Source organism: Eucyclogobius newberryi, unplaced genomic scaffold (genome assembly GCF_026437365.1).
Source record: "Eucyclogobius newberryi isolate DKJ021-1_F unplaced genomic scaffold, fEucNew1.0.hap1 SCAF_4, whole genome shotgun sequence".
Lineage (NCBI taxonomy): Eukaryota > Metazoa > Chordata > Actinopteri > Gobiiformes > Gobiidae > Eucyclogobius > Eucyclogobius newberryi.
Genome location: NW_027316056.1, coordinates 17,850,243 through 17,877,052, shown reverse-complemented (window position 1 = coordinate 17,877,052; position 26,810 = coordinate 17,850,243). Strand labels below are relative to the sequence as shown.

Genomic DNA, 26,810 nt, shown 5'->3' with positions numbered 1-26,810 from the left:
AGGACAAATGATTTATCCACGCCACGAGGAAATATGATAAAAAAAAATTGCTGAAAAAAATCGTCCATACCACCTTTAATACCATTGACGTATAGAGTTGGAGGTGTAATTCTGACCACCGGTCAGCAGGTGGCAGTAGTGAAGAACTGCAGAAAGAACGTTTGTTTACGTTTGTAACAATGGCGACCATCACAGAGCTAAAGTGCGGTGAGAAACTTGTGTTTTTGGTGTTTTAAAGTACATTTAATGTAGAATTTAAATGTATAAAGTACACATAATACTCCTGTGGTATAGAAAGATCCGCGAGGATACCTATCAAAACATTGAAAAGGTTTTATACAATAATATTAACGCTAGCTTTAACTTTAGCCTGATGTCGTTTTAGAATCCATCGAGTAAGATTTGGTTGTTTTTAAAGTAACGTTAGTTGTAGTTGTCACCGTAAATATGTCTTAGTTTCGTATGTGAATTTTGTATTTTAACGTTATTTATTTATTTGAATTGGGGCAGTGCATATTAATCCATGTGTCAGCGGCAGCTTCAACATAAATATGCCAAAGTTACAACAATAACTACTTTTCATCCGTTGTTTTAAGGCAGTTTAAAAACAACAATTAGACAACTTGACATTACAAGACATTAAACACTAATAATAATAGACAACAGACACATCACAACACATCTAACACATTATTGTAAAGAAAACCGAGACTATCATAAACTGAATATACTGAGTCAGACGAGCCCAAGAACAAAGCATAAGATCATCTAACATTATGAGTGATTAAATAATGTACGTACATGTGTCCTCCTCCAGCGGTGAGAGAGACACTGGAGTCCCGTGGTGTGTTGGACCAGCTCAAGGCCCGGATCAGAGCCGAGGTGTTCAGTGCCTTGGAGCAGAACACACAGCCCCTAAGACCACAACTGTCCCACGAAAACCTCCTGATCAACGAGCTCATCCGGGAGTACCTGGAGTTCAACAAATACAAGTACTCTGCATCTGTGCTTGCAGCAGGTAAAGCTTTTACTCTATTAATGATGAGATCTTGAATGGGTGCTCCCAAGTAATTACTCAAGTAAGACTAAAAAGTAACACCTGATTTTTAAGTTGAAGGTAAAACATTTTCAAATCATTTAATATATAAATAACATAAAGCCTTTGTCACTTGATGACTCCAAACCAAATGTTGAACCAAAATGTTTACTCAAATAAGAGTTACACTGGCAAATATATCACTCAAGTAGGAGTAAAAGTATGCTATCTTCAAACTAACTTAGTTACAATTATGAAAAAGCTCTAGAGTGAGAACTAGCTCTTCTGTGTCATTGTCATGAAGTAGATAATACTTGTTGCAGCACAGTGAAATCCATGTATAATGATGACACATGTGACGTTTCACATGTTTTATATAAATAAAAGAGACTGTGGTGGCCCCCCATTGCCTATAAACAAGCTGAACAATAAACTGGAATGAAAAATATATATTTTGCCTGCCGTACCATCTTGAACATTGAAAAAGTGTGGATAGTGTGAAAAGTAACTTCTTAAATTGACATTTATACAAATAGTATGCAATAAAAACATTAAAATCTATAATCTGTGTGAAATTAATTTCACTACTTTGGCCTTAATGACTAATCAATTGCATTAAAATAAATGATTGATTTAATTGAAATAACACTTGTAATCGGTAACTGCCTCTGTGTTACTTTGACTTTTAAAGGGTTATGGTTAATGTTTTCTTATTTACCACTGTGTCAGTGCTACTTAACAGTTGGATACATGAAGCAGAAATAGTTTAGATTTCTCTCAAATTGTCACACCCTTATTTTGGTTTAACAATAACCCCCATTGAAGCTAAAATCATCTTAATTTAAAACATGGGTTTCACTGTGAGGTTTCACACACCACTAGACTGCCAAAGGTTTATATTCAGAATAAAAAACAAGTCATTTATCAATGTTTTTATCTTGGAACGAAATCTCACCTGAGAACAGCTGAGGCCCTCAAACCAGTGGTTGCAAATTTTATGTGTTTTTCAGACTGTTGCAGATAATTTAAATTTTAGCTGTTATTCTAGAGCCTCGGTAAATGATGTTTGTGTTCAGAGTCGGGCCAACCCGAAGTTCCCTTGGACCGACAGTTTTTGGCAAGTGAGCTGAAAGTGGCAGAAGACGCAACCTCCAAGTCTGTGTGAGTTTAAAAATGTCATAAATGTGAAAAGGCTTTTTTGAAAAAATGCATTCGTACTGTGAGAAGTCTCGCCTCTCTACAGGTCTGAGCTGTAACATGCTTGTCTTGTGGCGATATTAGTTTAATGCCATGCTGTGGAACATTTCAGCCAAAGCAATAACATCAGCTGGTGGCAGACCCTACTCCAGAAAAGTTCCACCTTTAAAGTTTTGGTGTATTAAATGTGGTTATTGTGAAGTAATAGGAGGGCTAACAAAACGTCCTTATTTATTTCCACTAACAGTTTCATGCAGTGTGCGCCAACTGAAACATCATTGTTTAATTTATCATAAATTGACTTTGCTTTTATTTTGTTTGGCCCGTATGCTTTATTAGACAGGGCAGCTTAGTGTGAAATGGGGATGAGAGAAAAGGGAGGACATGCAGTAAATTGTTTGAGCTGGGATTTGAACTCACAACACTGCGGCCCGCTGCACGTGGAGCCTGGCATGTGTGCTGCCGCCTTAACCGCTCCACCACCAGGCAGCCTGGTTTAATCTATTTCATGACAAAAAAAACAGTTGTATTTTTGTCTTTCTGCAGACCGCTTCTCTACAGTTTGCTGTCTCACTTTGTGAACAGCGATGACGGTGAAAGGAAAGTCTTTCTGAGGGGTTCGTCTCATCCTCCAGGTCCCAGCACCTCCACACACAGACCTGAAGACTAGAGCTCTGTGGAAGAAGGACTTTCTTTAAATACAATTGCCACTTTTGTCATTATATTTTGTACGTTTTAATAAACTTTGTATTTATTTTTTATCAAATCAAATCCTGCTGTTCTCTTTAACTACCACAAGATGGCAGTTTAAACAAACACAGTCCAACAGTGGAGGCAGCTCCTAAACTCTTCAGTGCTCAAAACTCCAGATTTTGAAGAATGCTCTACAGGGGCATTTCATGTTAACACATTTCTGAGCCTCCTTGTACAGCTGTTTATTTAGCATATTAACTTTAATCTTTTTTTTTTAGCCTTAATTGTGAAAAAATTTTGAAGCCACTAGTGCAAATTGAAAGTAAATATTGAGCATATTGTTAAGTAGATAATCACATTTTTTGTTGGCAAAGATGGCTTTTTACACTTTAGTGATAAATGTAATCGATAATATTTTGAGATGTGAGATGATTCTTTGCTGCCAACAGTTTCTTTTTTATGCGTAAGTTCTCGTATTTGGGAAATACATGACAGTTATTTGGCTTGAGTACAAATACATGAGAATATGTTGAAAATTGAAGCATCTGTGCCCCTTAGATCTGTGCTCGGAACACACAGTAACTGTCTTTCATGTTTTTTTACTTTTGCTCTCACCATTCAAGGGATCATGACTTTCTTATCTCACACAAACTAAAGCTCACATTTTCTGGAGCTGATTATGCGGTTGGCATGTCATTTATTCCACAGACTTGATCGCAAATGCCACCAAACACTGCCAAACTCAGCTGCAGAAGTGCTGCCAAAACAATATAATTGAATATTTTGGTTGAAAAATCAGTGACATATCATCATCATAATCATCATAATCATAATACTTGTATAGACACATTTTGTACATTTCAAATAACCCAAGAACAAATGTCATCTTTCTCAAAAATATTCTGTAGCACTTTCCAGCACAGTAATGGCAAAATAACAACTAGAATTGAACTTAAAGAAATACGGTTCATGGAAACAGGACACGTGTCAAACGACTTAATATTATTAATCCTAACTCTGTATGAACTTGGTAAATATTCACAAAACATGATTAGTATTTTCTTGGGCGTAAAACAGACTCGCAAAATGCATTTATCTCTTCCAAGGTCAGACTATTGCACTACATGTTTTATATTTGTTCCTCCTACAACTGGGAAGTTCTATTATTTTTTGAGTCTCCTTCGTGATGTGTGTGTCGGTGCCCAAAATTATGTTTAACTTGTACTATAAAATTACTATATCTCTCAAATCTATTGCTTGTTAAAGGGACAGCTGTTCAAACATTAGTGGCTGCAGTCGTCTTTACTCGACTGATGTTAGTTGGTCTCTGGCTCAAATTAGATTGCATTTGCATTCCTCGGAGGTCAAACATATCCATAAACTTATTTTCTCTGTGTCCTTCTATGGCAATAGTAACAAAGAAATACACTTTATATTCTTTACACTCTGCTCATTATTGTTCACAAACATTGGTCTTATAGTGTCTGTTGGTTAAATGTCCCATATATTTGATTATGTAATTTCCACATATTTTGCAGGGATGACGTTGAATTACTTTCCTGTAATCTATTTCTAGACATAATTATGATTTGTAGTTTTACTGTCAAGGGAAACATCTTAATACATTGTCTATGGTCTTATTAATGGTCACTCAAAACTTGGTTCGACTGCCATGAAGTTAGTATTCTGATATTTAAAGGTGCATTATGTAACTTTTCTGGTGGAAGGTTTGCTACCTGCTTGTTTCCTTTTCATTGCTTTGCCTGGAAAGTTCCTCTATGGTATTCATCTTTTCTATGTCCATGGAGCAGGTGAAGTTACAGGCCAGATTTATGGAGAGGCAAGTCCTCTCACATTCAGAATGTTTTGAGAAATATAAGAACACATAATGCCATATAGCGGAATATATCACTAACATCTCCATGGAGACAAGTGTCTGCCACCAGCTTGTACAGAAAATGTACATATTGCACTTTTAAACTGAGAGTTGCAGCTATAGTTACAGGTGCTTTTGGGTGCATTATGCTCAATGTATTTAGATAATAGTGTGACATAATCCGACTCAAACTGGACTGGACTCAAAACTATATTTCACTGTGAAAATTTCAATTTGACAAAAGAAAAACTTCATTCATCAGTTTAATTCCTGCCCCTTTGTTCTGCTCTTCAGAGGAGGACGAGCTGTAAACCATTTGGCTCAGTGCGTAAATAATAAGAGTGATTCCCAAAGAGGCGACTTTGTTTGTTTGAACAATACTATTGCCTTTGGACCATATTTAGTCACCAACAGAGCCGGAGGTGCAGCCCGACTCCACTGAGAGGAGAGCTGCAAAGATTCCTCACGGATCCCAGTGTCCTTATATGGCACAGACCACGACCGCAGACTCTGTTCAGTATCTGCAGCCTCACTCCCTCCACGCCCCCCCCCTGGTCCCCCCGTCCTCCCGTCTGCCCTCTGCGCCATCCCGGGATTGCTAGAGTTTTTCATTAAGTGTTTCCCAAGGATGTAGAAGATGCTCTAGGACTGGGCTAGTCAACATAAGGCCCGAGGGCCAAATCAGGCCCTCAAAGTGATGGATCTGGCCCACGACCTTCCATATTAAACAAATAATCTTGTTTACTGGTTTAATTCTGGGTTAGCACTAGTTTAGACCTGATTTGGCCTTATTTAATTCTGCTTTAGATCTGTTTTGATTCTGGATTAGTTCAAACTTGTTTAGTGCATGGAATGGAATGCGACGAGTCTTTGTTCTTGTCTGGTTTCTTCTTCTTCTTCTTATTATTATTATTATTATTCATGGTCATTTTGCCACAACTGGGGCATTTTTGACCCCCTGAACATTGATGAATGTCACACATGGGGACATAGACGCGATCGGCTCGGCCCGAACTCGAATAAAATGGAGGATGCGAGAACGCCCGTCGCAACAGCGCTAGTTCAAAAAAGAAAAACCTGAAACACTTCATCTTTGGCCTCGGCACATGACACGTGGGACAGTGATAGAGCTACCGTTGATGAGTAAAACACACCTGGAGCATCGCTCTATGATAAACAGGAAGTCAGCCATGTTGAATCAAAGTGGCGTCTCCATGTTTGAATTTTTTTTTTCAAAATTATACTTGTCCTATGTTTTTCGTTTGATCGAGCTCAAAACAACACTTTTTGCATCTAAATACATTGAAATTTTATACATTTAAAAAAAATTGTAACGTGCCCTCAAAAAGGCTTACTTTCCTGTTTTTCAAGGACAAGTCACGCCTAATGGAATTGATCTACGGAGCTCATATTTCACTCACTAATGCGTTTTTATGGTCTGATTGGAAATAATTATACCCATGTAACAAATTTACTCTATAGCGCCCCCTACCCTTTGTGTGAAACTCAACATTGTCTGATTTGTTTGAAACTCATGGGTTATATTCTCCTCGAGATGCCATGAAAAAAAGTGCATTGCAGATATTGTGTATTTTTCACTATTGGCCAGCAGGGGCGCAATTAATGCCTTCACTTCCTCTTCCTCTTTTATTTTGATGGGACATTTCCTCTTGTGCCGTGGTCTGAGCATTAGCATTAGCATTAGCGTTAGAATTATTATTCTTTAGGCTTTAGTCTTTAGGCTTTATTCTTTACTTTATTATTTTGGCTTTATTCTTTAGACTTTATTCTTTAGACTTTATTCTTTAGACTTTTTAGGCTTTGTTCTTTAGGCTTTATTCTTTAGGCTTTATTCTTTAGGCTTTAGGCTTTATTCTTTAGGCTTTATTCTTTAGGCTTTAGGCTTTATTCTTTAGACTTTATTCTTTAGGCTTTATTCTTTAGACTTTATTCTTTAGGCTTTATTCTTTAGGCTTTATTCTTTGTGCTTTAGGCTTTATTCTTTAGGCTTTATTCTTTAGGCTTTGTTCTCTGTGCTTTAGGCTTTGTTCTTTGTGCTTTAGGCTTTATTCTTTAGGCTTTGTTCTTTGTGCTTTAGGCTTTATTCTTTAGGCTTTATTCTTTAGGCTTTATTCTTTAGGCTTTGTTCTTTAGGCTTTGTTCTTTGTGCTTTAGGCTTTATTCTTTAGGCTTTATTCTTTAGGCTTTGTTCTTTGTGCTTTAGGCTTTGTTCTTTGTGATTTAGGCTTTATTCTTTAGGCTTTGTTCTTGTGCTTTAGGCTTTATTCTTTAGGCTTTGTTCTTTGTGCTTTAGGCTTTGTTCTTTGTGCTTTAGGCTTTGTTCTTTGTGATTTAGGCTTTATTCTTTAGGCTTTGTTCTTTGTGCTTTAGGCTTTATTCTTTAGGCTTTATTCTTTGTGCTTTAGGCTTTATTCTTTAGGCTTTATTCTTTAGGCTTTGTTCTTTGTGCTTTAGGCTTTATTCTTTAGGCTTTATTCTTTAGGCTTTGTTCTTTGTGCTTTAGGCTTTATTCTTTGTGCTTTAGGCTTTATTCTTTAGGCTTTGTTCTTTGTGCTTTAGGCTTTATTCTTTAGGCTTTGTTCTTTAGGCTTTATTCTTTGTGCTTTAGGCTTTATTCTTTAGGCTTTATTCTTTAGGCTTTATTCTTTGTGCTTTAGGCTTTATTCTTTAGGCTTTATTCTTTAGGCTTTATTCTTTAGGCTTTGTTCTTTGTTCTTTAGGCTTTATTCTTTAGACTCCGGCTCAGAGGTCTTGGCCCTCGGGAAATTGAAAGTTGAACAGCCCTGTTCTATAGTCCAACAGTTTGAGCAGAGCAATATAATACAAATTAAAAAAACATATGATCTACAATGCATTATCAGAATCATCATTAGCTTAATTAACTAACTTTCAGAAAGAGTTCACCATTCTCTATTTTTTTATTTATATTTTTCCCTGCTGTTGCCTCACAAATTATGCATTGTAGAAAATGACCCTGGTCTCTTTTTAAATAGTTTTTTAGTTAATTTTGAATGACATCAAGGTCACTATTAGTAACTCAGGTGAGACATAATGTATATAATGCTTAACTGTGGACATGTTTTCAGTTTCATAGGTTTTAGAAATCACTACTTCCTGATTGGAGGCACTTTTATAGGACCTTTATCCATTCAAAATATATTTTTATTTGATTGGCAACGTTCCTCACGTGATCACGTCATTAAACATGAAAACTATACAATTATTCAACCGTAGCTTCATTATATGTAAAGAGGTATTTTTAAAGTTGAAATTACAACATTTTCGATTCTTCCCTCACTGTTCTAAAGTTTTTTCCTTGAGTACAATTTAGCCCCACCTCCATATTGTTGGCCATTTAGGGGTGGCTCGTATGCAGTAACTGTGGGTTTGGTCCATCATCATCAAGTTTCACACACACACACACACACACACACAGGCCTGCACTAGCATCCAACGCTTTGATTGATTTCAGCAAATACAAGACTGTCCTTATATAGGAAGTTCCAGAGGAGCAGCCCAGGAGCGGCCCAGGATCGGCCCAGGACGGTGCAGGGTTTTGTGAAATGCGATAACAGCACAAGAAATGTCTGGGATATATACGCACTTAAATAGACAGGTTTATGGTGAGAATAATGAGTTATGTGGTTGGGGCTCTATCTGATGTTTTTACACAGGGGGCGACAGCAGGTTTCCTTATGAGGAGTGGGAAGAAGTTGTGGTTTGCTGTATACATATGACATCTCCCTCTGTTTTATGGGTGTCCTAGCTGTGTCCTTTTGCATTTATTATCTTTGCAATAAAGAACACTGCGTTAACTAGAAAAAGTGAGGCAAATTAACCTTTAAGTCCCTTAAGTGAGACATGTAGGCTTAGTTTTTGTACTCTTTACCTCACATGAAGCACTGTTAGGGAGGTTTATGCATTACAATGATTTATTTTTAACGTTTCATTCCTCAAAAGATCAATAGTGTGGGATACTGTCTATGACACTGCGTTCCCTCATTGTCCTCGTGAAATTTCTCTCAAATAATTACAATTATTTTCTTTCATTTATATTCCACTTTGATACAAACTTCCTGCAGACTCCACCTCTGTGTTGCCCCGCTCTCCATCACTCAGCTCCGTGGGGCCAACCTGCTGTGGTCGCACTGCGCATGTCCGCTGCCTCCAGACCACGCGGCTCCTCCTCTCGTGTCAACAGGGCGCACTTGAAATGCTACGTCTCTGAATTAGACGAGGGTCATTTGGACTGTTACTGTTGGAGTACCTCGTCACAGCCTCTCGTAACATCAACGTGAATTCTTTAACCCGAATCGGATTTTCCTGTCAATATGTAAGTACAGTGTTTTCTACCTCTCTAACTAATGTAGGACTGCCTCTCAAAAGCGCTTGTTATGCATGTTTTTGAAAAAAATACTTGAACTGGAAAAGGTGTAGTCTACTTTCACAATCAAAATTAAAAGAAACTCCTCGATCGTTGCCAGAACTGCAACAAATGCATAGACAGTGCATAAGAACGGAAGTTCAAAGTGAATAGATGTGTCACCAAATTGACCACTAAGTTTCCTGTTTTCCAAATAAGGTCATGCGAGATAAGTCTGTTCTGAGAGCTAAAACACTTCATGTTTGTTTTTGCTAAACATACAACAGTTATTGCTTTTCTGGACACTTTATATGGATACAATGTCTATGGTAATGCTAAGTTCATGATGTATTTTATCATTCACACTCAAAAACTTAAGCAAATCAAAAATATTATATAAGTTATATATATAAGTATATATTATAAGTTCTGCCTTATTAATCTTAACCAGAAAAACTTCTATTGACATGGTTTGTATTCTTTTTGAAAGCCCTGCCAAGATTATTTTTTATTAATATTGTGGCTCTTCTCCTAATTTGAACTTGTCACTATTTATCATCATTCAGAGCAATGAAATTACAGTGCACTGGGGTTTAGCACAATTATAACAGGAAGTGTATTAGTGAAGCAGCCAGCAGAGGAAATGAGCCTAAATCATTCACAGGACCTTTATGCCTTCCACAAATAGAAAGGTCATTTTGTCTCATAAGTCAAACGTGTTTAATATTGCTTGGAATTATGCGTACCATTGTGGACTGGAACCGTCTCTGTGATAATATGTATTAGTTTACTGTATTTTTGAGATCATAGTGTCTTTTATAAATAAGTAGATGCGGTGCCTGTAAAGTTGATCGTTCATCCATAAGGACATCAGTGCCTCGTGGACTTGCTAATCTCCTGTCTCTTCGTCGTCTTTAACGTTTGCTTCTTTGACTTTATCCCGTCCGCTCCAGTCAGCAGCAGCTCTGCAGACAGAACCATTACAGAGATGTGTTGACACAACTCTCAGGAAAAGGAGGGAGGGTGTGATAATATTAAGATAAGAGCCGGGCAAAGTTTAAAGGGTTAGCAGCGTGTTTAACAGGCTTTTGTTAGTTCACCCAGAAAGTCAGGTCGACAAGAAGACAGCACTGGTCCTAAAACTTTTCAGAAACCCAACCTCAAAACATGTTTTCCATACAATATTGAAAGGGCATGAAGACCTTAAATGTGCATTATGTAACATTCCTGGTGAAGGGTCTTCTACCTGCTTCTACCTGTGTGCTTTGCTTTGAATGTTCCACAGCATTTATAATGCATTTTTATTCATCACAATTTTTTTTTTTTTATTGCTAATACTATTAAGTGGGCTTGCCTCTCCACAGATCTGCTGCCTTATGTACAAAACATGTCATGTCCATCTGCAACTTTCCACATTAAGTTTGTGATCTATGTAAAACGTGGAATTGATCAGAATAGATCCAGCGAAGGATATTTGTGCTCAGACAATCTGATGAAAGTCTGTGTTTTGTCCGTGTACGTACACTTTTAGTAAGAATTCCATTTCAAGTTTTACAAATGAGACCTGTCACTGTGGTGTCATCAGCAGAAGATAGACAAGTTTTATGTTTAATGCTATTTTGAGTAGCATCTCCATGGAGATGACTAGGTGGCAAATCCTCCACCAGAAAAGTTGCATTGTGCACCTTTAAGTCATCCAGGCTACTTTACTATTTCAAAAACTTATTCTATAACAGATAACTGACAAAGCTTCCTATATGGGAGTATCAGCTTTAAACCATAAACCGAATGACAACTTCCTGAATCGCTAAGCTTTTATTAGACTAAAATATAGCATTATCAATTGACTAAACTAGGTCCAAGCCAGGATCGAATCAGGACCAAACCGAGATTAAACAGTGACCTAATCATGTGTAAAGTAAGGACTGGTGACGATGGACTAAAAAGATTACAATCTACTCAATAAACAACAATTGCGATTTTGTGTTTTCTTTTCTAAATCTCCCTTGTTTTGTTTGAAGTATCGATAACGCCAAAAGCTGTAGCTTTGTGCATTTTAACTCCTTTTCAATTAATCATTTCATCAGTCCTTAGGCGTTTCTGCTTCATAGATCCCTTGGGTGCATTCATAAACTTTCATTGAAGCACGTTTTATTTCCCCATAGTTAATACTTCCCACTCAATTACACCGGTGCCCATTTTGAAGGCTGAGCAGCAGCAGTTACAGCCTGAAGTGTGCAGTAAGTAATTGTTTGAAACCCGAGTGCTGAGCAATTACCCCTCAGCTTTTCAATGGTAGATTCAAGATGGCAGATTTTTACTGTGTGACTCGATGTTTTATTACAACCACTGGGCCTGAGTGGAGCAGGTTCCGTTTCTGCATCGAGTGTTCTTATTGGCCTGCTCTGTCAGACAAAAGAAATATCTCATTAGCGCTCTGCAATTAATCGAAGTTTGATCCAATCGAGATCCAATTGTTTTCATGTGACGTGTTTGGTGCTTCTTAATTGAGAGGTCTGCAGTCGATCCTCCAGTAAAAGATGAAAGCAAAAGAGCGCTCCATCTGTGGAGGAATAAAACTTACTATTTTAGATGTTAAATGGCACCGATTCATCTGTTTTTTGCATATAGCCTTTAGCCTTATATCCAGTTGCCAAATTACCTGAAGTCCTTTTAACACCAATGACACTAGTTTGTTTGTCTAAAGAGCATATCAGCTTTGCAAAACAATACAACAATAAAAAATAATGCCCCTTAGTTCATTAATTTGTGTTTGCAGAAGAGAAGAAGTGGTTGCTAGTGTTTTTATGAAGTTGTGCACTTCCAGATTATATTAACTTGTGACTTTCAGTTCCGGCCACAACTTTTTGAAGCTTTGGACATTTCCCCTGATGTTGTCTATGACAGCGTCCCGTGTAAACTACAGTGTGATGGCTGCAGCCGGGCCCCCCTCGGCCTCTTTGCTTAGCTGTTATCATTTTGAAGTAAACGGCAGAGCAGTCGGAGACATACTATTCCCTATAAGGCTTTTGTTTGGGACTGGACTTGCCGCGCTGTTTAGGCCCGATGAAAAGAGCGCTGCTACAGAGAAGAGGCCCATATATGGTCATCGCAGCACGAGACTCAAGGCTGTTAGAGGGAGAGACAGGGAAGGGAGAGAGAAAGACATGGAAAAAATGTACGTTGTCGATTGCTGTATTACATAATGATTCAATTACACTTTGTTGTCAGCATTTGTTAAAATCTTAGATAAGGTTGTCAGCAATATACACAGGGTTATTATTATTTTGTCATTGAATGAGAAGAAATTGCATTCCCATCCTTAATTTTTGAATCTAGATCAAGGAGAGTTTATGTGTCTCTTGTGGACTGTGTGAAAATTTAGTTTGGGTGGAGGCCTGTGAGAAGGAGCGTGAAATCCCCAAAGGATCAAACATGTTAACTCTTCAAAGTCCGACCAAAACAATATCCGAGTGCCTGGGTCTTTCTACTGTTTTTTTGACCGTTTAAAAATCCCATTTCCAATCATGTAATCAGGTTTATTGTTGGCCGATGTCTAAATCACCACTCTTTTATTTTGTTGCCTATTGCTTTTCTGCTTTATGGAGCCTGCATTAATCATGTTTCATGCTTGCATTAAAATATGCATCATATTGTTCAGGGGTAAATGCTTGAATGCTTGTTCTATTCAGGTTACTAGAGTCTAGTATGACCTGTAAAGTAGGTTATAGTCTGTAGGGCAGGAGCTTGAATCAAGGTTGATTGAAACTTTCTGAATGGTTAACATAACATAAACCAGAAAAAGAGGCTCTCTACATTTAGTTATATTTTTATATAGATTGAATAGAAATTACTCAGTTTTGCGCTGCCCGGTGGTCGAGTGGTTAAGATACAGCACACGTATGCCAGGCTCCAAGTGCAGCTTTTACTTCTAAAATGTTCTGTTGTGACCTTAATAATCATGATTATCGATTAACGGATATCACATAGATATGACATAAATCTTATCTTATCTTATCTTATCTTAAATGCATGTTGGTCAAACATTTGTACAACTGCTTCATTATTCGGTCCTGTTTTGCAGCTGGCCCTCCACCCGAAGCCAACATGTCCAAGACGGCCCCAGCCGAGGATGAGAAGTTCCTCTACGTGGACAAAGACACGTTGAACAACCCGATGGCGCAGGCGGACTGGGCGGCCAAGAAGCTGGTGTGGGTGCCATCGGAGAAGAATGGTTTTGAGGCGGCGAGCATCAAAGAGGAGCGCGGTGACGAGGTGCTGGTGCAGCTGGCCGACAATGGCAAAAAGATGACAGTCAACAAGGACGACATACAGAAGATGAACCCGCCCAAGTTCAGCAAAGTGGAGGACATGGCCGAGCTCACCTGCCTGAACGAGGCCTCAGTGCTGCACAACCTCAGGGAGCGCTACTTCTCTGGACTCATCTATGTGAGTATTATTACCCCATTATGACTCTGTACAAGTTTATTCATAAGAACAGTCAGTTCTGTATCAGTTCTGATTCAGATATAACCAATATCAGTGCTATAACTTTCCTTAAGAAAATCAATCAATTTGAAACTGATTATGTCAATTTACTCTCAGTAACTCTGCAGACAGCATTGCATGTGTAAACAAAACTGCAAATACAAGATAAACATGATTTATATGTGCACCAAAAATCTGATCATTACCTGATTTCTGGAGTTGTCAAATTATTGAAATGTCATGTAAACATCTGATCAAAATACAAAAGTTAGTCGAAAAATCTTATACATAAAATCTAATTATAATAAAAGTTATCTGACATGTGTCACCAGGGCTTTTGATGATCAGACTAAAATCACATCTAATTATTGGGCTATATCACTTATCTGATATTTACTGGAATTGAATACTTTCAATATTGGTCTGTAAATAGTCAGTAGATTAGGTTTAACGCTTGACTGAAATCTTGAACTGATTCCCAATCCTTCTGTTTTTACCCATAAGAGTATCTGTATTGTTCCATTGCATCTGTATTAAATGTGATGCTATTATTACATGATGCTCAACTGCATCACATTTAAATAAATAACAAATGATCAAATCAAAAACAGGAGAGACAAATGAGCTTTAGTTTTGCTTTCATACATGTTATAAAAAGCGATTGGATGTTATATTGATATTCAGGATTAAAATAAATCTGGACTAGAATTTTGAAGTGGTCCCTAAATGTTGTCAGCTCTGAACAGGTGTTTTACAGCGATAATCGTGAGATTATTCCATCAAATCTGACTGGGCAAACCTGAAAGAGAAGCTTATTAGATGCAAAATGACAGACAATCATTCAGAGTCAAACGTGACAATGCCATGCACAGCAAATGGGAAATCTAATCAAAATGTATAAATTGAGCCACTCCTGTGTTTTGTTTCATTTTGAAGTGTCTCTCCTCCAGACATACTCGGGGCTGTTCTGTGTGGTGGTGAACCCGTACAAAATGCTGCCCATTTACTCAGAGAAGATCATCGACATGTACAAAGGGAAGAAGCGACATGAAGTGCCCCCTCACATCTACTCCATCAGTGACAACGCCTACAGGAACATGATGCAAGGTGCGCTTCATTTAGTGGCACAATGTAGTTTCTACTGGAGGGTTCGACACCTGTTTGTTTCCATGAGGATGTTGTTTGGCCTGAAATGTTCCACAGTGGAGCAATAACATGGGGTAAAGCCACCAGGCCAAGTTACAGGTCAGATCTGCGGCTCTATCGACACGCTCTTTCTCAGCGGTTAATAATAAATGTGTTCTACCTAAGAAAATATCTTTTAGATCAAAACCAGATCTCGAATGAGACTGAGGGTCACACTTGCACATTCACCATATGAAAATTCAGACTAAACCAGGACTAAACCCAAAACTAAACCTAGACTAGACCAGAACTAAACTAGGTCTACAGCAGGACTAAAGAAAGAATACATTATGACTCAAATGTCAAAAAAGGACAAGTAGGAACACCCTGAAACATGACTAAAGTCCACATCAAGACTAAAACATGTTCAATTTAGGACCAAGTACAGTAAGTGTGAACGCAATGTGCAAGTTCACACTTCATAGACATCAAAACTTGGATTGAACTAGGACAAAATATGGAAATAATTGGACTAGACCAGGACTAAACCAGGACTAGAACAGGACCAAACCAAGTCTACATCTAAACTGAACTGAGCTCAAACCAGGACCCAAAAAGGACAAGTGTGAATACCCCCTTGGACTAAACCCTTAAGAAGATCCAAGGATTAACATAAAAGAGGACAAAAAGGTAAAGGACAATGACGCAAAATGACACAAAAATAGACATGCAGAGAACAAGGCATACCTCAACTGGTACGGGGACATCCGTTTGAGAAACTCTGCTGCATGAAGAGTTCCTCATTCTGGCTCATTCTGGCTCATTTGAGAGTCAGTGTCTCGTAAAGTTGGTGACAGTGCGTTTGTCAAACTTTGTGTTTACAGTAAATGATTTTTTTGGCAAACTCTCTGTCACCGCTGCGGGGTCAGAGCAGTTTGTTTCCCATCGAGTGGAGCGTCTCCTCAGTGTCCAGGGGTTCGTGCTCATCGCCCTCATGCTGCCATGACGACGTGCTCCCAGAGGAGTCAACATCTGGATAGAGAGATGGGTGGATGGCAGGCAAACATTTCCTGTCTCCAAATCCCTCATTATAATCCACCCTATGCTCAAGTTTTCTTTTCTTTTTTTTAAGTATTGTTTGGCCCATAGACTTTATTGGACAGGACAGTGTAGCGTGGAATGAGAACGTGACAAGGGACTGACATGCAGCAAATTGTCAAGATCCAGATTTGAACTCACAACGCTCCACATAGCAGGCTATCAACCATTCAACCATTTACTTTAATAATAATAATAATTCAATCAACCATTAAATTATGTTTGTATATTTATTCATAGGTATTTTTGTTTTTTTTTTAATATATTTTTTAGGCTTAAAGTCCAAAGTGACTCTGTGTTCTTGCCATCCACAATATTCTTCTCTTTGGCTTTTTAGCTACTTCCTGACACAAACATTCTGGTTCTTATTAGCGTGTTTAACCCCCTGCGCTTGAGGGCAATTCCTTACATAACTATTACATCAGTTTGAAATTGTATATCTATAACAGGATGTTACATGTCATTATTTAACCAACAAATGTAACGTGTGTTTCTGTGTGTGCATTAAGGCTTTATCAGCTTACACGCAGCATAGTTGTGTTTACTGTTTCTTCGATAAAGCATAAACAAGTTGGAGACTGTGGATGTTTAGAGCGTCGCTTGAGTTTCTGATGAAGAAAGAACAGCTGTGATTTCAAAATAGCTGTTAATTTGTGAAGATTCATTCATACACAAAAGGTCAATTCCAGACTAAACATGATTGTTGTTTATGATAAAACGTGAACCTCCAATATATTTTCAAATTAATTGATTGTTTTTGTATATTTATATGTTAGATAATTTTAAAAAGAAGATATAGGCTGCAATACAGAAGGTCAATGGAGAAGTAGAGGATTTAGTTTTATGGAATTAATCAACTTTATTATTCTGTTTAAGAATTCAGGATTATTAGAATTATTATTTATTAATGATTTTGAAACAAGATGTTGATTGCTAAAGTATTTATGTGAAAAACGTTTAAATCTGTGAAAGTTTCTTCCTGTTGTTTTAGCTAAAGTCCCGTTGCGGCTAAATTTAGCTTTGTGCTTTTGAATTAGGAAAAAAATAACCAGGCAAGTCCCACAGTGATTTATTGTCAACGTTTTGTCTTTTGCTGTGAAGCCGTCGTCACTTTTGGAGCTTCTGAGCGTTCACGTGGCGTTTTGTGGAATAGAACAAGTTAAAACAGCTTTAGAACTTTCCATAATGCCGCTGTTGAGTTCCCACACTGGATTAGCTGAGCGGCACAGGTCTGGGGTAATGTGATATATTCTTAATTAAACTTTAAACAATGTCATCTTTGTGGCCCCTCTCTCTTGACGACGGAGACTATTGAATTTAAGGATATATTTAACCAAATGGACTCGACGTGTTTCCCAGGAGTATTGGGACATTTCAATCTGATTTTTAAGCTCTGAATTTAATGTAATACGTGACTACAATCAGAGAGGACATCGACATTTAAACCAAAAACATAACTCCCTCAAATTGTTTTCACAAACGTCATCAAAGCGCAGAACAAGAAAATGCATTGAACAGAATCGTTGCTGATGTTTTGTGAATCTTTGTAATGTCACTTGTCATTAAATGTCTATTAATACTAACAATTTTGAATGTCTTTCGCAGATCGTGAAGACCAGTCCATCCTTTGCACGTAAGTAATGGGATTGTCGTCTTTCATTGTGTAATCGAGCCTGTTTGCGTGTCTTAATGTGCGAGTTACATAACATTTAGTTTGTACAATATTATAAGAGAAGATTGTAATGTCCGAACCATAACTGATAAGATCAACACAGAAAAGAAAAGTTTGACATTGATTGTACGTTATTTTTGTATTAAGCAAAAGCAAAGAGGCCTTGGCCACGATCCCAGTGGACTGAGACCTTGGTCCCTCTTAGACCCGGGTCAGGAAGTTGGCCCTGGATCCCGATGTGAAAACCAGATTAAGCTCCCAAATGTTTGTTTATTTCCTTTGAACTGACTATTGAGAACTATTATTCAGGCATCAGGGGGTCTAGGGACACTTGTCTTAACTTTGAATCACTCTGAAAGCGTTTGATTCAACAGAAAAGAACTTACGGTCGGTTCTGGTTTGGACAGTGGCGGCGTGGGTTGAACGCTCGCCCTCCGACAGTAGGGTAGTTGGTTCAAACATTGCCCAAGCTCATATCACTGGTACGATTTGAAACTAAAACATTAAATGAGTGTGTGACTGGTGCTGCAGGAACACAGACTGAATAAAGTAATATGCAGAAAGGTGAAATGAAACTTTCTATTTGCATATTGAGTTTTACATATTGCTAGTGGTGGGCAATATATAAAATTAGATAATATCGTGAATTTTGGTTTTGAAGATATGCTAAATTTGAAAATCAAGCTTATCGTCAACTAATACGTTTGTATAAATGTTTTAACACATTTATGTCTGAATATCGTTATCCCAATACTCCCTGCTTTGGGTTTGGATTTATTTATAACTAGCCAATGCCGGCCATTATTTCTCATAAAAGTAGGAAGGAAGTCGTGTGAAAAGAAGTCAGGAAATGCGTAGTGGCCTTTAATGTGCCCATGTTTCTGAAAGATTAAAAGTGCAGCTGTCAGGCCAAATGTTTGGTTCATTTTAAACCCCAATGTTTGTTTTTCCTCAATGGAAAACGTTCACATTGGTCTGATTCTGGTAAATGTTCATAGTAATTATAGACATGAAAAAGTCTTTGCTTAATCTTGAGTGCGAGCTGAAGTTCAGTGCTGCAGCTGGAGCCTTATAAGGCAGAAACGTTTGAGCAGAACATGGAATGTCATGTATGAGCTACTGTGGGAGAGTCTGGCTCTTCAGATGTCTACTTCTGCTTTACACCATTTTAGGGCTAATTATATGGTAAACTGACATGGGAACTGACTTCTGTTGTCATGAAAAAACATAGAAATAGAAAGAATGAATACATGTTTGTATTATTGTGGGCAAAGGTGAGCAATATTGACCAAAAAAATATCTTGTTTTTATCTATCGTGTTTTTTTGAGGTAGCCCAATAGCAATATTCAGATAATGTGTTTAAACATGTCTATACATTTTGTTGAGGTTTAATTTTCAGACAAATGTGAGATGTCTGTAAAATGAATCCCAAAAGTGCAGAAATATCACTTTACAACATAACTTTTCATTTTCACTGTGTTTGTTTCACTATAAACAATTACTCGATATACAACTTTTGCATACCTTCAAAAAAACACTCATATCTAAATTGTTGGATTATATTTACAAAAAAAGTCAATAAATGAACAATACATTTAAACCCTTCTTTCACACCAACAGGTCAAAGAGCAGGTCATGGAAGTGGAAAGCTTCAAAGAAACTAAAATACCACTCAAGAAAATGTCTACGGTGTTTAGGGGCACGTAACAGAACAGCACTTCACTAATGTGCAGCACTTTCAGAGTCAGATTCACAGTGAGGCTCTGAAAGGTCTGGTAGTGCTTACAGTCGTTGTAAATGTCAGCTGTCGTCTCCAGAGCAGGACACTGGTTTGAGGCCAACACTGGGGCTTGTCCCATGCCTTTTATGGCCCGTGCCTGCACCAGACAGATGGTGTTCGATTGGATTTGTTTGTCTGATCAACACCAGGAACTGTTGCTTGGATGGAAAACTCTAAATTAATGATGTCATGGCACAGCATTCTCCATCACTGTTAAGGAGCAGGAGGAAGATATTCAGGACCATTACGGCATTCCTGGAAATAAACCTATAAAAAAAACCAGGAGAAGACAAAAACGTTGCTAAAATGTTGGTCTGAATCTATAAATGAATATTCACAATGTTTAATTGAGCAACGTCATGTCTTCTATATTTGGGCTGCACATTTTGGGTAAATGAAATGTGATTTTACGACGCATTTTTAAGTGCACATTTTAAATAAGTCCAGGATTATTAACAGTTAAAGAGCCTTTATCGTGCAAAATTGACTTTTCAGACTTTTTTCAGACTTTTAACCTTCTTACAGTGCTGTTGGTACCTTGTATTTGTGTTTTTTTTATGTTGTGCACAGTTCGGTTGTAGTGTTTGCTAAAAAGTACGCCTGAATATACTTTAAATAATTGTGGTGCACCCATTTATGTAGTTATTTGTCCATGTGTTTGAAATGTCTTCTTTCTCAGTGGAGAGTCTGGTGCTGGTAAAACTGAAAACACCAAGAAAGTGATCCAGTATCTGGCTGTCGTTGCCTCTTCACACAAGGGCAAGAAGGACAGCAACGCGGTAAGTTTCTGTAACACATTATGAAGCACTTTCCTCGCTCTTACGAAGGAGGTGATCAATGTATGAAGGAGAAAAGTGCCCAAGTTTAACGCTGTATATCGCCATTTCCTCCAAATAGCAACAATCAGGAGCACAGTTTGCTTACGTGAGTAACGGCCTGGCGTGTGTTTTGTGTGGTGCTTATGTGTGTCTCTTTCTAGGTTCAAAAAGTGCATGAAGACAGTAGTTTTTATTTGTTTTTATTTTACACAAACGGTTACTGGAGCTCCATAGAAAATCATCATCTCCATATCCGACACCACTGTAGTGTTGATTTCGACTGCATGCCTGTTAGAAAACACTTCACGGAGCGAGAGAGTGCCTCAGTTAGGACGCCCGGTGTCGTCTGGTCTGCTCTTGAACTTTGGTTTTCCCGACACACTTCCACTGCCAGTTGAGGCGGGACGGGGGCCTCTTTGACAGTGAAAGTGTCCCTCACAGATCAATGCACTGTGTGAGCATGAACCAACTCCTTTTCTGAAAAACATCAAACATCACCTCATCTATTCCTCTTTAATACCATCATCAGGACATTTGATCCTCTCATGTTTAACGGACATTGCTCCGCTCACAGTGGACAACTCGGTGTGAAAGTAAATGTATTTTACTTATGACAGGGATAGATCATTCTCAAACATGCTCCTTTCAGTTTTAGGCTGGTTATTTTGACAAAGGTCCATTTTAGGTTTGGTAATGTCATGATTTCAGATGGAAGGCAGGGGCTTTTATATCTCTACGAGCGATGCATACTTTTTAAGAGAGATATTAGCTCATTGTGAATATTTTTTCTTAGGGATTCGGTCCACAATCACGTCTTTGTAACTGAATAATGGCCACACTTTTTGGAGCTATAATGACAAATATCTCACCTTAGTTTGTTTAGACAGATGTTTAAGATGTTTAACTTTGTTCCAGTTTTTGTTTAACATGGATAGGACCAGTAATTACAGAGACATTGACCGTAAACCAGGCCCAAACAGCTGCAAAGGCAAATACGATCGTTTGTTGTTCAAGCTGTTGTGATGTCACGTGAACCAAACATTTTGCCTATAGATGTAATTAATGAAAGAGTCATTTAATTTAAAATCTGTTTTTCTCTCTTGTTGAAGTCCTATTGCAACACACTTTGAAATTGATAGGCCGAGTCACAGAAGTGCTGATTACCGTGCATACATTTTGTTACTGGTGTGGAAACTCATATTCTAATGGTAAATTGTGGATTGTAAAGTGCAGTTTTAAAATAGTGTGAGTTTTATCCAGTAATAACTTTCCTTCACTTTTTTATGTATTCTAGTCATAATTTCCTTTTTCAGCCAAGACAACTCTTGACTCTGCTTTGCCAACTCTGATCTGCCTTCACCTGCTGGTCTGTATCTGTCTGTCTTATCCTCTCTTCTTTTAAACAAAACCTGATAAACTATGGTGTTATGATCCATGTTTCTTTAGCTTTATCACATGTCACCTTGAACGTCCGAGTCCAGAGTATTTGAGGTAGAGGAGATCTGAGATGTTGCGATGTCCTGTACCCGACCTCGACTGCTTTGATCAAATGGATTAGCTCAACTCAAAGTGAAAGGCGTTTGCCAGTGCGCCAATGTTCTCTACAGTGTGCTTAACCTTGTTTTGATAGCGATAATGGGATACGCCTTCATAAAGTCCTGTAATTTTAGTTTGGTTAATGACAAATATATGTATGATGGCTCTGTAGTAGTTGTGTGACCTCATGTAACTTAAATCTTAAAAAGGTTTCAGCAAAGCTCTTCTATTTCACACAAAAATCTGCTTGTTGCAACTATGCTCATGCTTGCTCACTGTTGCCTCTAGGGGGAGCTGGAGAAACAGCTTCTGCAGGCAAACCCTATTCTTGAAGCCTTTGGAAATGCAAAGACCATAAAAAACGACAACTCTTCAAGATTTGTAAGTTTCCTGCTGTATTACTGGAGCAGAAAGGTGCAATTTGCAAATATATTTCTCAACGTTTTTTTTTTTTTATTTCAGGGTAAATTCATCCGTATTAACTTTGATGTGACTGGTTACATTGTTGGAGCCAATATAGAGACCTGTATCCTTTGTGACATTTCAGCGTTATCTGACAAGTTAAGTAAACGTTTTCATGTTTTTAGCATTTTCTTTAACAGCTGAATGTCCACAGACCTGCTGGAAAAGTCTCGCTGTATCAGACAAGCAAAAACTGAAAGAGCGTTCCATATCTTCTACTACATGATCGCTGGTGTTCATGAAAAACACAGGGGTGAGACAGAATACATATTATTTGTTGATCCTGTTCAGATTGTATTATTTGTAATTGTCACTCAGATTAAGAATGTTTTAATCAAAGTTTAATTGTGCTTGAGGTCATTTCTAATCAAGTTCAGACTTTGTAGGGGGGAAATACAGTCTTTATTTGTTTGAATTGTTAAATTATGTTTGTTTTTTTATTATTCAAAATGTGCACATTTTATTTGTTTTTAGTAAGGCAAATCACTAGTTGTGTTTTTATCCTAAATGTCCAAAAGGGAAATCCTTGAATGTGGAACTAAATCAGTATAATTAGACATCTTATTAGGCATAGTTTACCACCCTTCTTGTATCTAACTTTGTGTTTTCAGAGGATCTTCTGCTGGAGCCGTTCGGTAACTACCGTTTCCTGAGTGCGGGACACGTTATGATCTCAGGACAAGAGGACGACGAGATGTACGAAGAGACAATGGAGGCGATGGGGATCATGGGCTTCACTGAGGAGGAGAGACTGGGTAACGGACAGATGCATTCGACAGATATAAAAGCTGTATTGCATTTTGTCCGGTTTAGACATTCACTCACAAACCAAAAAATGTACAGTTTGTTATCTGCTAATAACAATCCTACAAGGGACTCAATGAAGGTCTGTGACTGTGACTGTGAATGGGGAATAGTTCCTTGATGTTGTTGATGATGCTGTTGGGTAGTGTTTACAATTAATTGAAATAAAAATTTGAATGGATGCAATAAACAAATCTCTAAGTATTATTAAGAACATAATTTCTCCTACAAACAAAAAATGTATTCTTATTATGTCCAACCCTGTAGTTTAAGCCTCCATGAACATGTTCTGAAATGCTAATTTTGTTTAGTAGTTCATATTTTAACGTGTTAAACATTTAAAATGTGCACTTTGAACACAATCCTACTCTTAAAACATAAGTTGCAAGTCTAATCACAATCATAATACCGGTCAGAAAAATGTCTATTTGTATTTATTGTTCCAAAAATCTTCGCTCTACCATTTCCAATATATTTTATTTACTGTAGCCTTTCCTTTGTCCAGACATCCTGAAAGTGTGCTCCACAGTCATGCAGCTTGGAAACATTACATTCAATAAAGAGAGGAACCAGGAGCAGGCCACAATGCCAGACAACACAGGTTGAATACAGATCGATGCTATTAAATCATCATAACATTTAAAATTGAAAGCTTAACCTTATTTTGTACCCCTAGCGGCCCAAAAGGTGTGCCACCTGCAGGGCATCAATGTGACCGACTTCACTCGAGCCATTCTCACTCCTCGCATCAAAGTGGGACGAGAAGTTGTGCAGAAGGCCCAGACCAAAGAGCAGGTGACACCAGTGCCCCTCACAGTGAAGTCATGTAAAGCTTGAGAGTAGATCAGTCACATAATAATAGATATCTCAATTTATATAGGCCTAAAGTTCAGTTTATAGGGGCCTAAAGTTCAGTTTATAGGGAACTGCTTGAACCATGTTATTGAATACTTCACTTTAGGTAGTATTTAAAGACTGATCAGGACCTTTTTGTACAATACAGTAAACCTCTCCACAAAATTGCTAAATATATAGATGGTTCTGAGAAGTTAATAAAGTTAAGAGTATTATTGTCATATCCCATGCTGTCTTCACTTCCAGGCTGACTTTGCTATTGAAGCCTTGGCTAAAGCAATCTATGAGCGTCTTTTCCGCTGGATCCTGTTCAGAGTCAACAAGGCCCTGGATAAAACCAAACGTCAGGGGGCCTCCTTCCTGGGAATCCTGGATATCGCAGGATTTGAGATCTTTGAGGTACAGACACATCAATAATACATTAATATTATTGTTATTATTTTCTTCAGTCCTATTTTCTTCATGCATATTGTATATATTGACTTATCTACACATGTGATTTATACTTTTATTATGTATATGTATTTTATACTGCTTTCTATTGGGAAATAATAATAAGTTTGACTGAGTGTAAGATTTTGGCCCTAGCTACTGGAATTTATTGAATTTTCTTTCTGTTTCAGGACAACTCATTTGAGCAGCTGTGCATCAACTACACCAATGAAAAGCTGCAGCAGCTCTTCAACCACACCATGTTCATCCTGGAGCAGGAGGAGTATCAGCGCGAGGGCATCGAGTGGAACTTCATCGACTTTGGCCTGGACCTGCAGCCCTGCATCGAGCTCATCGAGAGACCAGTAAGGAAATAAGCCTCTGCTAAGGATGGACAGTATGGACCAAAATGTATATCTTTATGTTTCTTCATAAATATAAAAATAAATAATTTTGTTGAGATTCAATATTGTACAAATGGACTGTAAAAATAAAGTGCAGAAAAATCCCCTTATACCCTTGTTTGGAAGTTTCACTGCACATTTTAGTTGTCTATTTTAATTATAATACTGTGTAGGTCAGTTTAGAAACAAGCTAAGAGATGATGAGACTTAAATTAACAGTAACCAGTGAGAGTGGAGAGAGGCCAAATTGCATCAGTCTTATGGAACAATGTTTTTAATGCTGAGCTTTATTTATATCATCAATTCCAATATTGTCTTCTTGACAATATCGTCCACCTCTAGTGTCTATGCATGTCCCATTGGCGCTGTAAAAGTCAGTTATTTCAATGGTACTTTGATTTTGTACAGAACAACCCTCCTGGCGTCTTGGCCTTGTTGGATGAAGAGTGTTGGTTTCCCAAAGCTACGGATGTTTCCTTTGTGGAGAAGCTTGTGAAAACACAAGAAAACCATGTGAAGTTTTCCAAACCTAAGCAGCTCAAGAGCAAGACAGAGTTCTCACTTTGTCATTATGCTGGTAGAGTAAGTATCAATGCACTCAAATAAATGATGTATGTTTGATTATTTAGTTTTAATTGTATTATTTTTTTGTATGTAGGTGGACTATAACGCTGCGTCCTGGCTCACTAAAAACATGGACCCTTTGAATGACAATGTGACAGCTCTTCTCAGCAACTCCTCAAGCCAATTTGTTCAGGAACTGTGGAAAGACAGTAAGACTTTATGTCAACAATACACTTACATATGCAAATCCAACATAGCACCAATAATCATCGATGTTGATAATGAAAAATTATTGATTTAATAACTCATTGTGTTGTGAATTACAGCCGACAGAGTGGTCGGTCTGGACACAATTGCCAAGATGACTGACAGTTCAATGCCCAGCACCTCAAAGACGAAAAAGGGCATGTTTCGGACTGTGGGGCAGCTCTACAAAGAGTCTCTGGCTAAACTCATGACCACTCTGCACAACACACAACCCAACTTTGTCCGGTGCATCATCCCCAACCACGAGAAGAGGGTAAAACCAACAAACCCACTAAAATATATATAAATAATTGATGAGGAAAATTAATCATTGCATAAATCTGTTTTGTTCAGGCAGGGAAATTGGATGCCAACCTCGTCCTGGAGCAGCTCAGGTGCAACGGCGTTTTGGAGGGAATCAGAATCTGCAGACAAGGATTTCCAAACCGCATTGTGTTCCAGGAGTTCCGTCAGAGGTTTGTTGGACAGTTTGTAATTTTTAAGTTGTTCAAATTGTTTTATATTATTGTCACTTTCTCAACTTTTAGATATGAGATCCTGGCTGCGAATGCCATTCCTAAAGGCTTCATGGATGGGAAACAAGCTTGCTGTCTTATGGTAAACTATAATGACTAGCCTTTTTAAATAAATGCACATGTTTTGTTTATTTTGTTTACTTCCCTCTGTGTCTAGATTAAGCACCTGGACTTGGATCCAAACCTGTACCGGATCGGACAGAGTAAGATCTTCTTCAGGACTGGAGTGCTGGCACAGCTTGAGGAGGAAAGAGACCTGAAGATCACAGTCATCATTATTGCCTTCCAATCCCAGGCCAGAGGCTTCCTGGCCAGAAAGTGAGTCACTTCATGCTGAATATTGTATTTTTATGACATGAAATTATATTTGCCAAGGTACAGTAGACAGAATCATGAATGAGTAAGTAAGAGAAAGCTCATTGACAGAAACCTTTGTAATAAAATGATACTCATTCAGTCACACTGTCTGAAAATTAAAAAAATGACTTATTTGGCCAAGGGAACAATGTTTACGGTTCAAGATTAAAAAATGCTCAAAGATACGATGGGAGCTGTTGTCTTTATTCAATAAAGAGTGTAATATTTACATTCTACTTGGTTTTGTGTGTTTCCTAAAGGGCTTTTGCAAAGAGACAGCAGCAGCTCACAGCCATGAAAGTGATTCAGAGGAACTGCGCCGCCTACCTCAAACTCAGGAACTGGCAGTGGTGGAGGCTGTTCACAAAGGTCTGTGCAGCCAGTATCAGCTCTGTGCAACACTGTAGTTCTGAAAAGTGTAACGTGTTGTGTTTGTCTTTGACACG

At 38.1% G+C, this 26,810-nt stretch overlaps 2 protein-coding genes across 3 annotated transcripts in view; both read left to right on the top strand.

Annotated features, from left to right (window-relative positions):
• The first annotated feature begins 125 nt into the window (after nucleotides 1-125).
• Nucleotides 126-3,023, top strand: cep20 (centrosomal protein 20). Its single transcript, XM_072462928.1, has 4 exons — nucleotides 126-207; nucleotides 818-1,018; nucleotides 2,113-2,197; nucleotides 2,780-3,023. The coding sequence occupies exons 1-4, from the start codon at nucleotides 180-182 to the stop codon at nucleotides 2,901-2,903; spliced, it is 438 nt and encodes a 145-aa protein (XP_072319029.1). The 5' UTR covers nucleotides 126-179; the 3' UTR covers nucleotides 2,904-3,023.
• A 5,999-nt stretch (nucleotides 3,024-9,022) lies between these two features.
• Nucleotides 9,023-26,810, top strand: part of myh11a (myosin, heavy chain 11a, smooth muscle) — a 28,655-nt gene continuing 10,867 nt past the window's right edge. The window contains exons 1-21 of one of the 2 annotated variants that reach the window (XM_072462925.1): nucleotides 9,023-9,156; nucleotides 13,271-13,635; nucleotides 14,625-14,781; nucleotides 17,503-17,530; nucleotides 20,030-20,129; nucleotides 20,248-20,274; nucleotides 21,993-22,085; nucleotides 22,167-22,230; nucleotides 22,321-22,419; nucleotides 22,778-22,921; nucleotides 23,476-23,571; nucleotides 23,647-23,765; nucleotides 24,072-24,224; nucleotides 24,449-24,622; nucleotides 25,070-25,243; nucleotides 25,320-25,434; nucleotides 25,552-25,745; nucleotides 25,826-25,947; nucleotides 26,020-26,089; nucleotides 26,165-26,325; nucleotides 26,625-26,733. In XM_072462925.1, the coding sequence (XP_072319026.1) occupies nucleotides 13,294-13,635; nucleotides 14,625-14,781; nucleotides 17,503-17,530; nucleotides 20,030-20,129; nucleotides 20,248-20,274; nucleotides 21,993-22,085; nucleotides 22,167-22,230; nucleotides 22,321-22,419; nucleotides 22,778-22,921; nucleotides 23,476-23,571; nucleotides 23,647-23,765; nucleotides 24,072-24,224; nucleotides 24,449-24,622; nucleotides 25,070-25,243; nucleotides 25,320-25,434; nucleotides 25,552-25,745; nucleotides 25,826-25,947; nucleotides 26,020-26,089; nucleotides 26,165-26,325; nucleotides 26,625-26,733 (2,541 nt within the window). In that variant the 5' untranslated portion in view covers nucleotides 9,023-9,156; nucleotides 13,271-13,293. The remainder of the gene's footprint in view (nucleotides 9,157-13,270; nucleotides 13,636-14,624; nucleotides 14,782-17,502; nucleotides 17,531-20,029; nucleotides 20,130-20,247; nucleotides 20,275-21,992; nucleotides 22,086-22,166; nucleotides 22,231-22,320; nucleotides 22,420-22,777; nucleotides 22,922-23,475; nucleotides 23,572-23,646; nucleotides 23,766-24,071; nucleotides 24,225-24,448; nucleotides 24,623-25,069; nucleotides 25,244-25,319; nucleotides 25,435-25,551; nucleotides 25,746-25,825; nucleotides 25,948-26,019; nucleotides 26,090-26,164; nucleotides 26,326-26,624; nucleotides 26,734-26,810) is intronic. The other variant, XM_072462926.1, reaches the window with a different exon arrangement.

Coding starts and splice junctions, on each gene's coding strand:
- cep20 (XM_072462928.1), top strand. CDS start 180: ATGGCGACCATCACAGAGCTAAAGTGCG. Junction 208..817: donor CATCACAGAGCTAAAGTGCG/GTGAGAAACTTG, acceptor GTCCTCCTCCAG/CGGTGAGAGAGACACTGGAG. Junction 2,198..2,779: donor GACGCAACCTCCAAGTCTGT/GTGAGTTTAAAA, acceptor GTCTTTCTGCAG/ACCGCTTCTCTACAGTTTGC.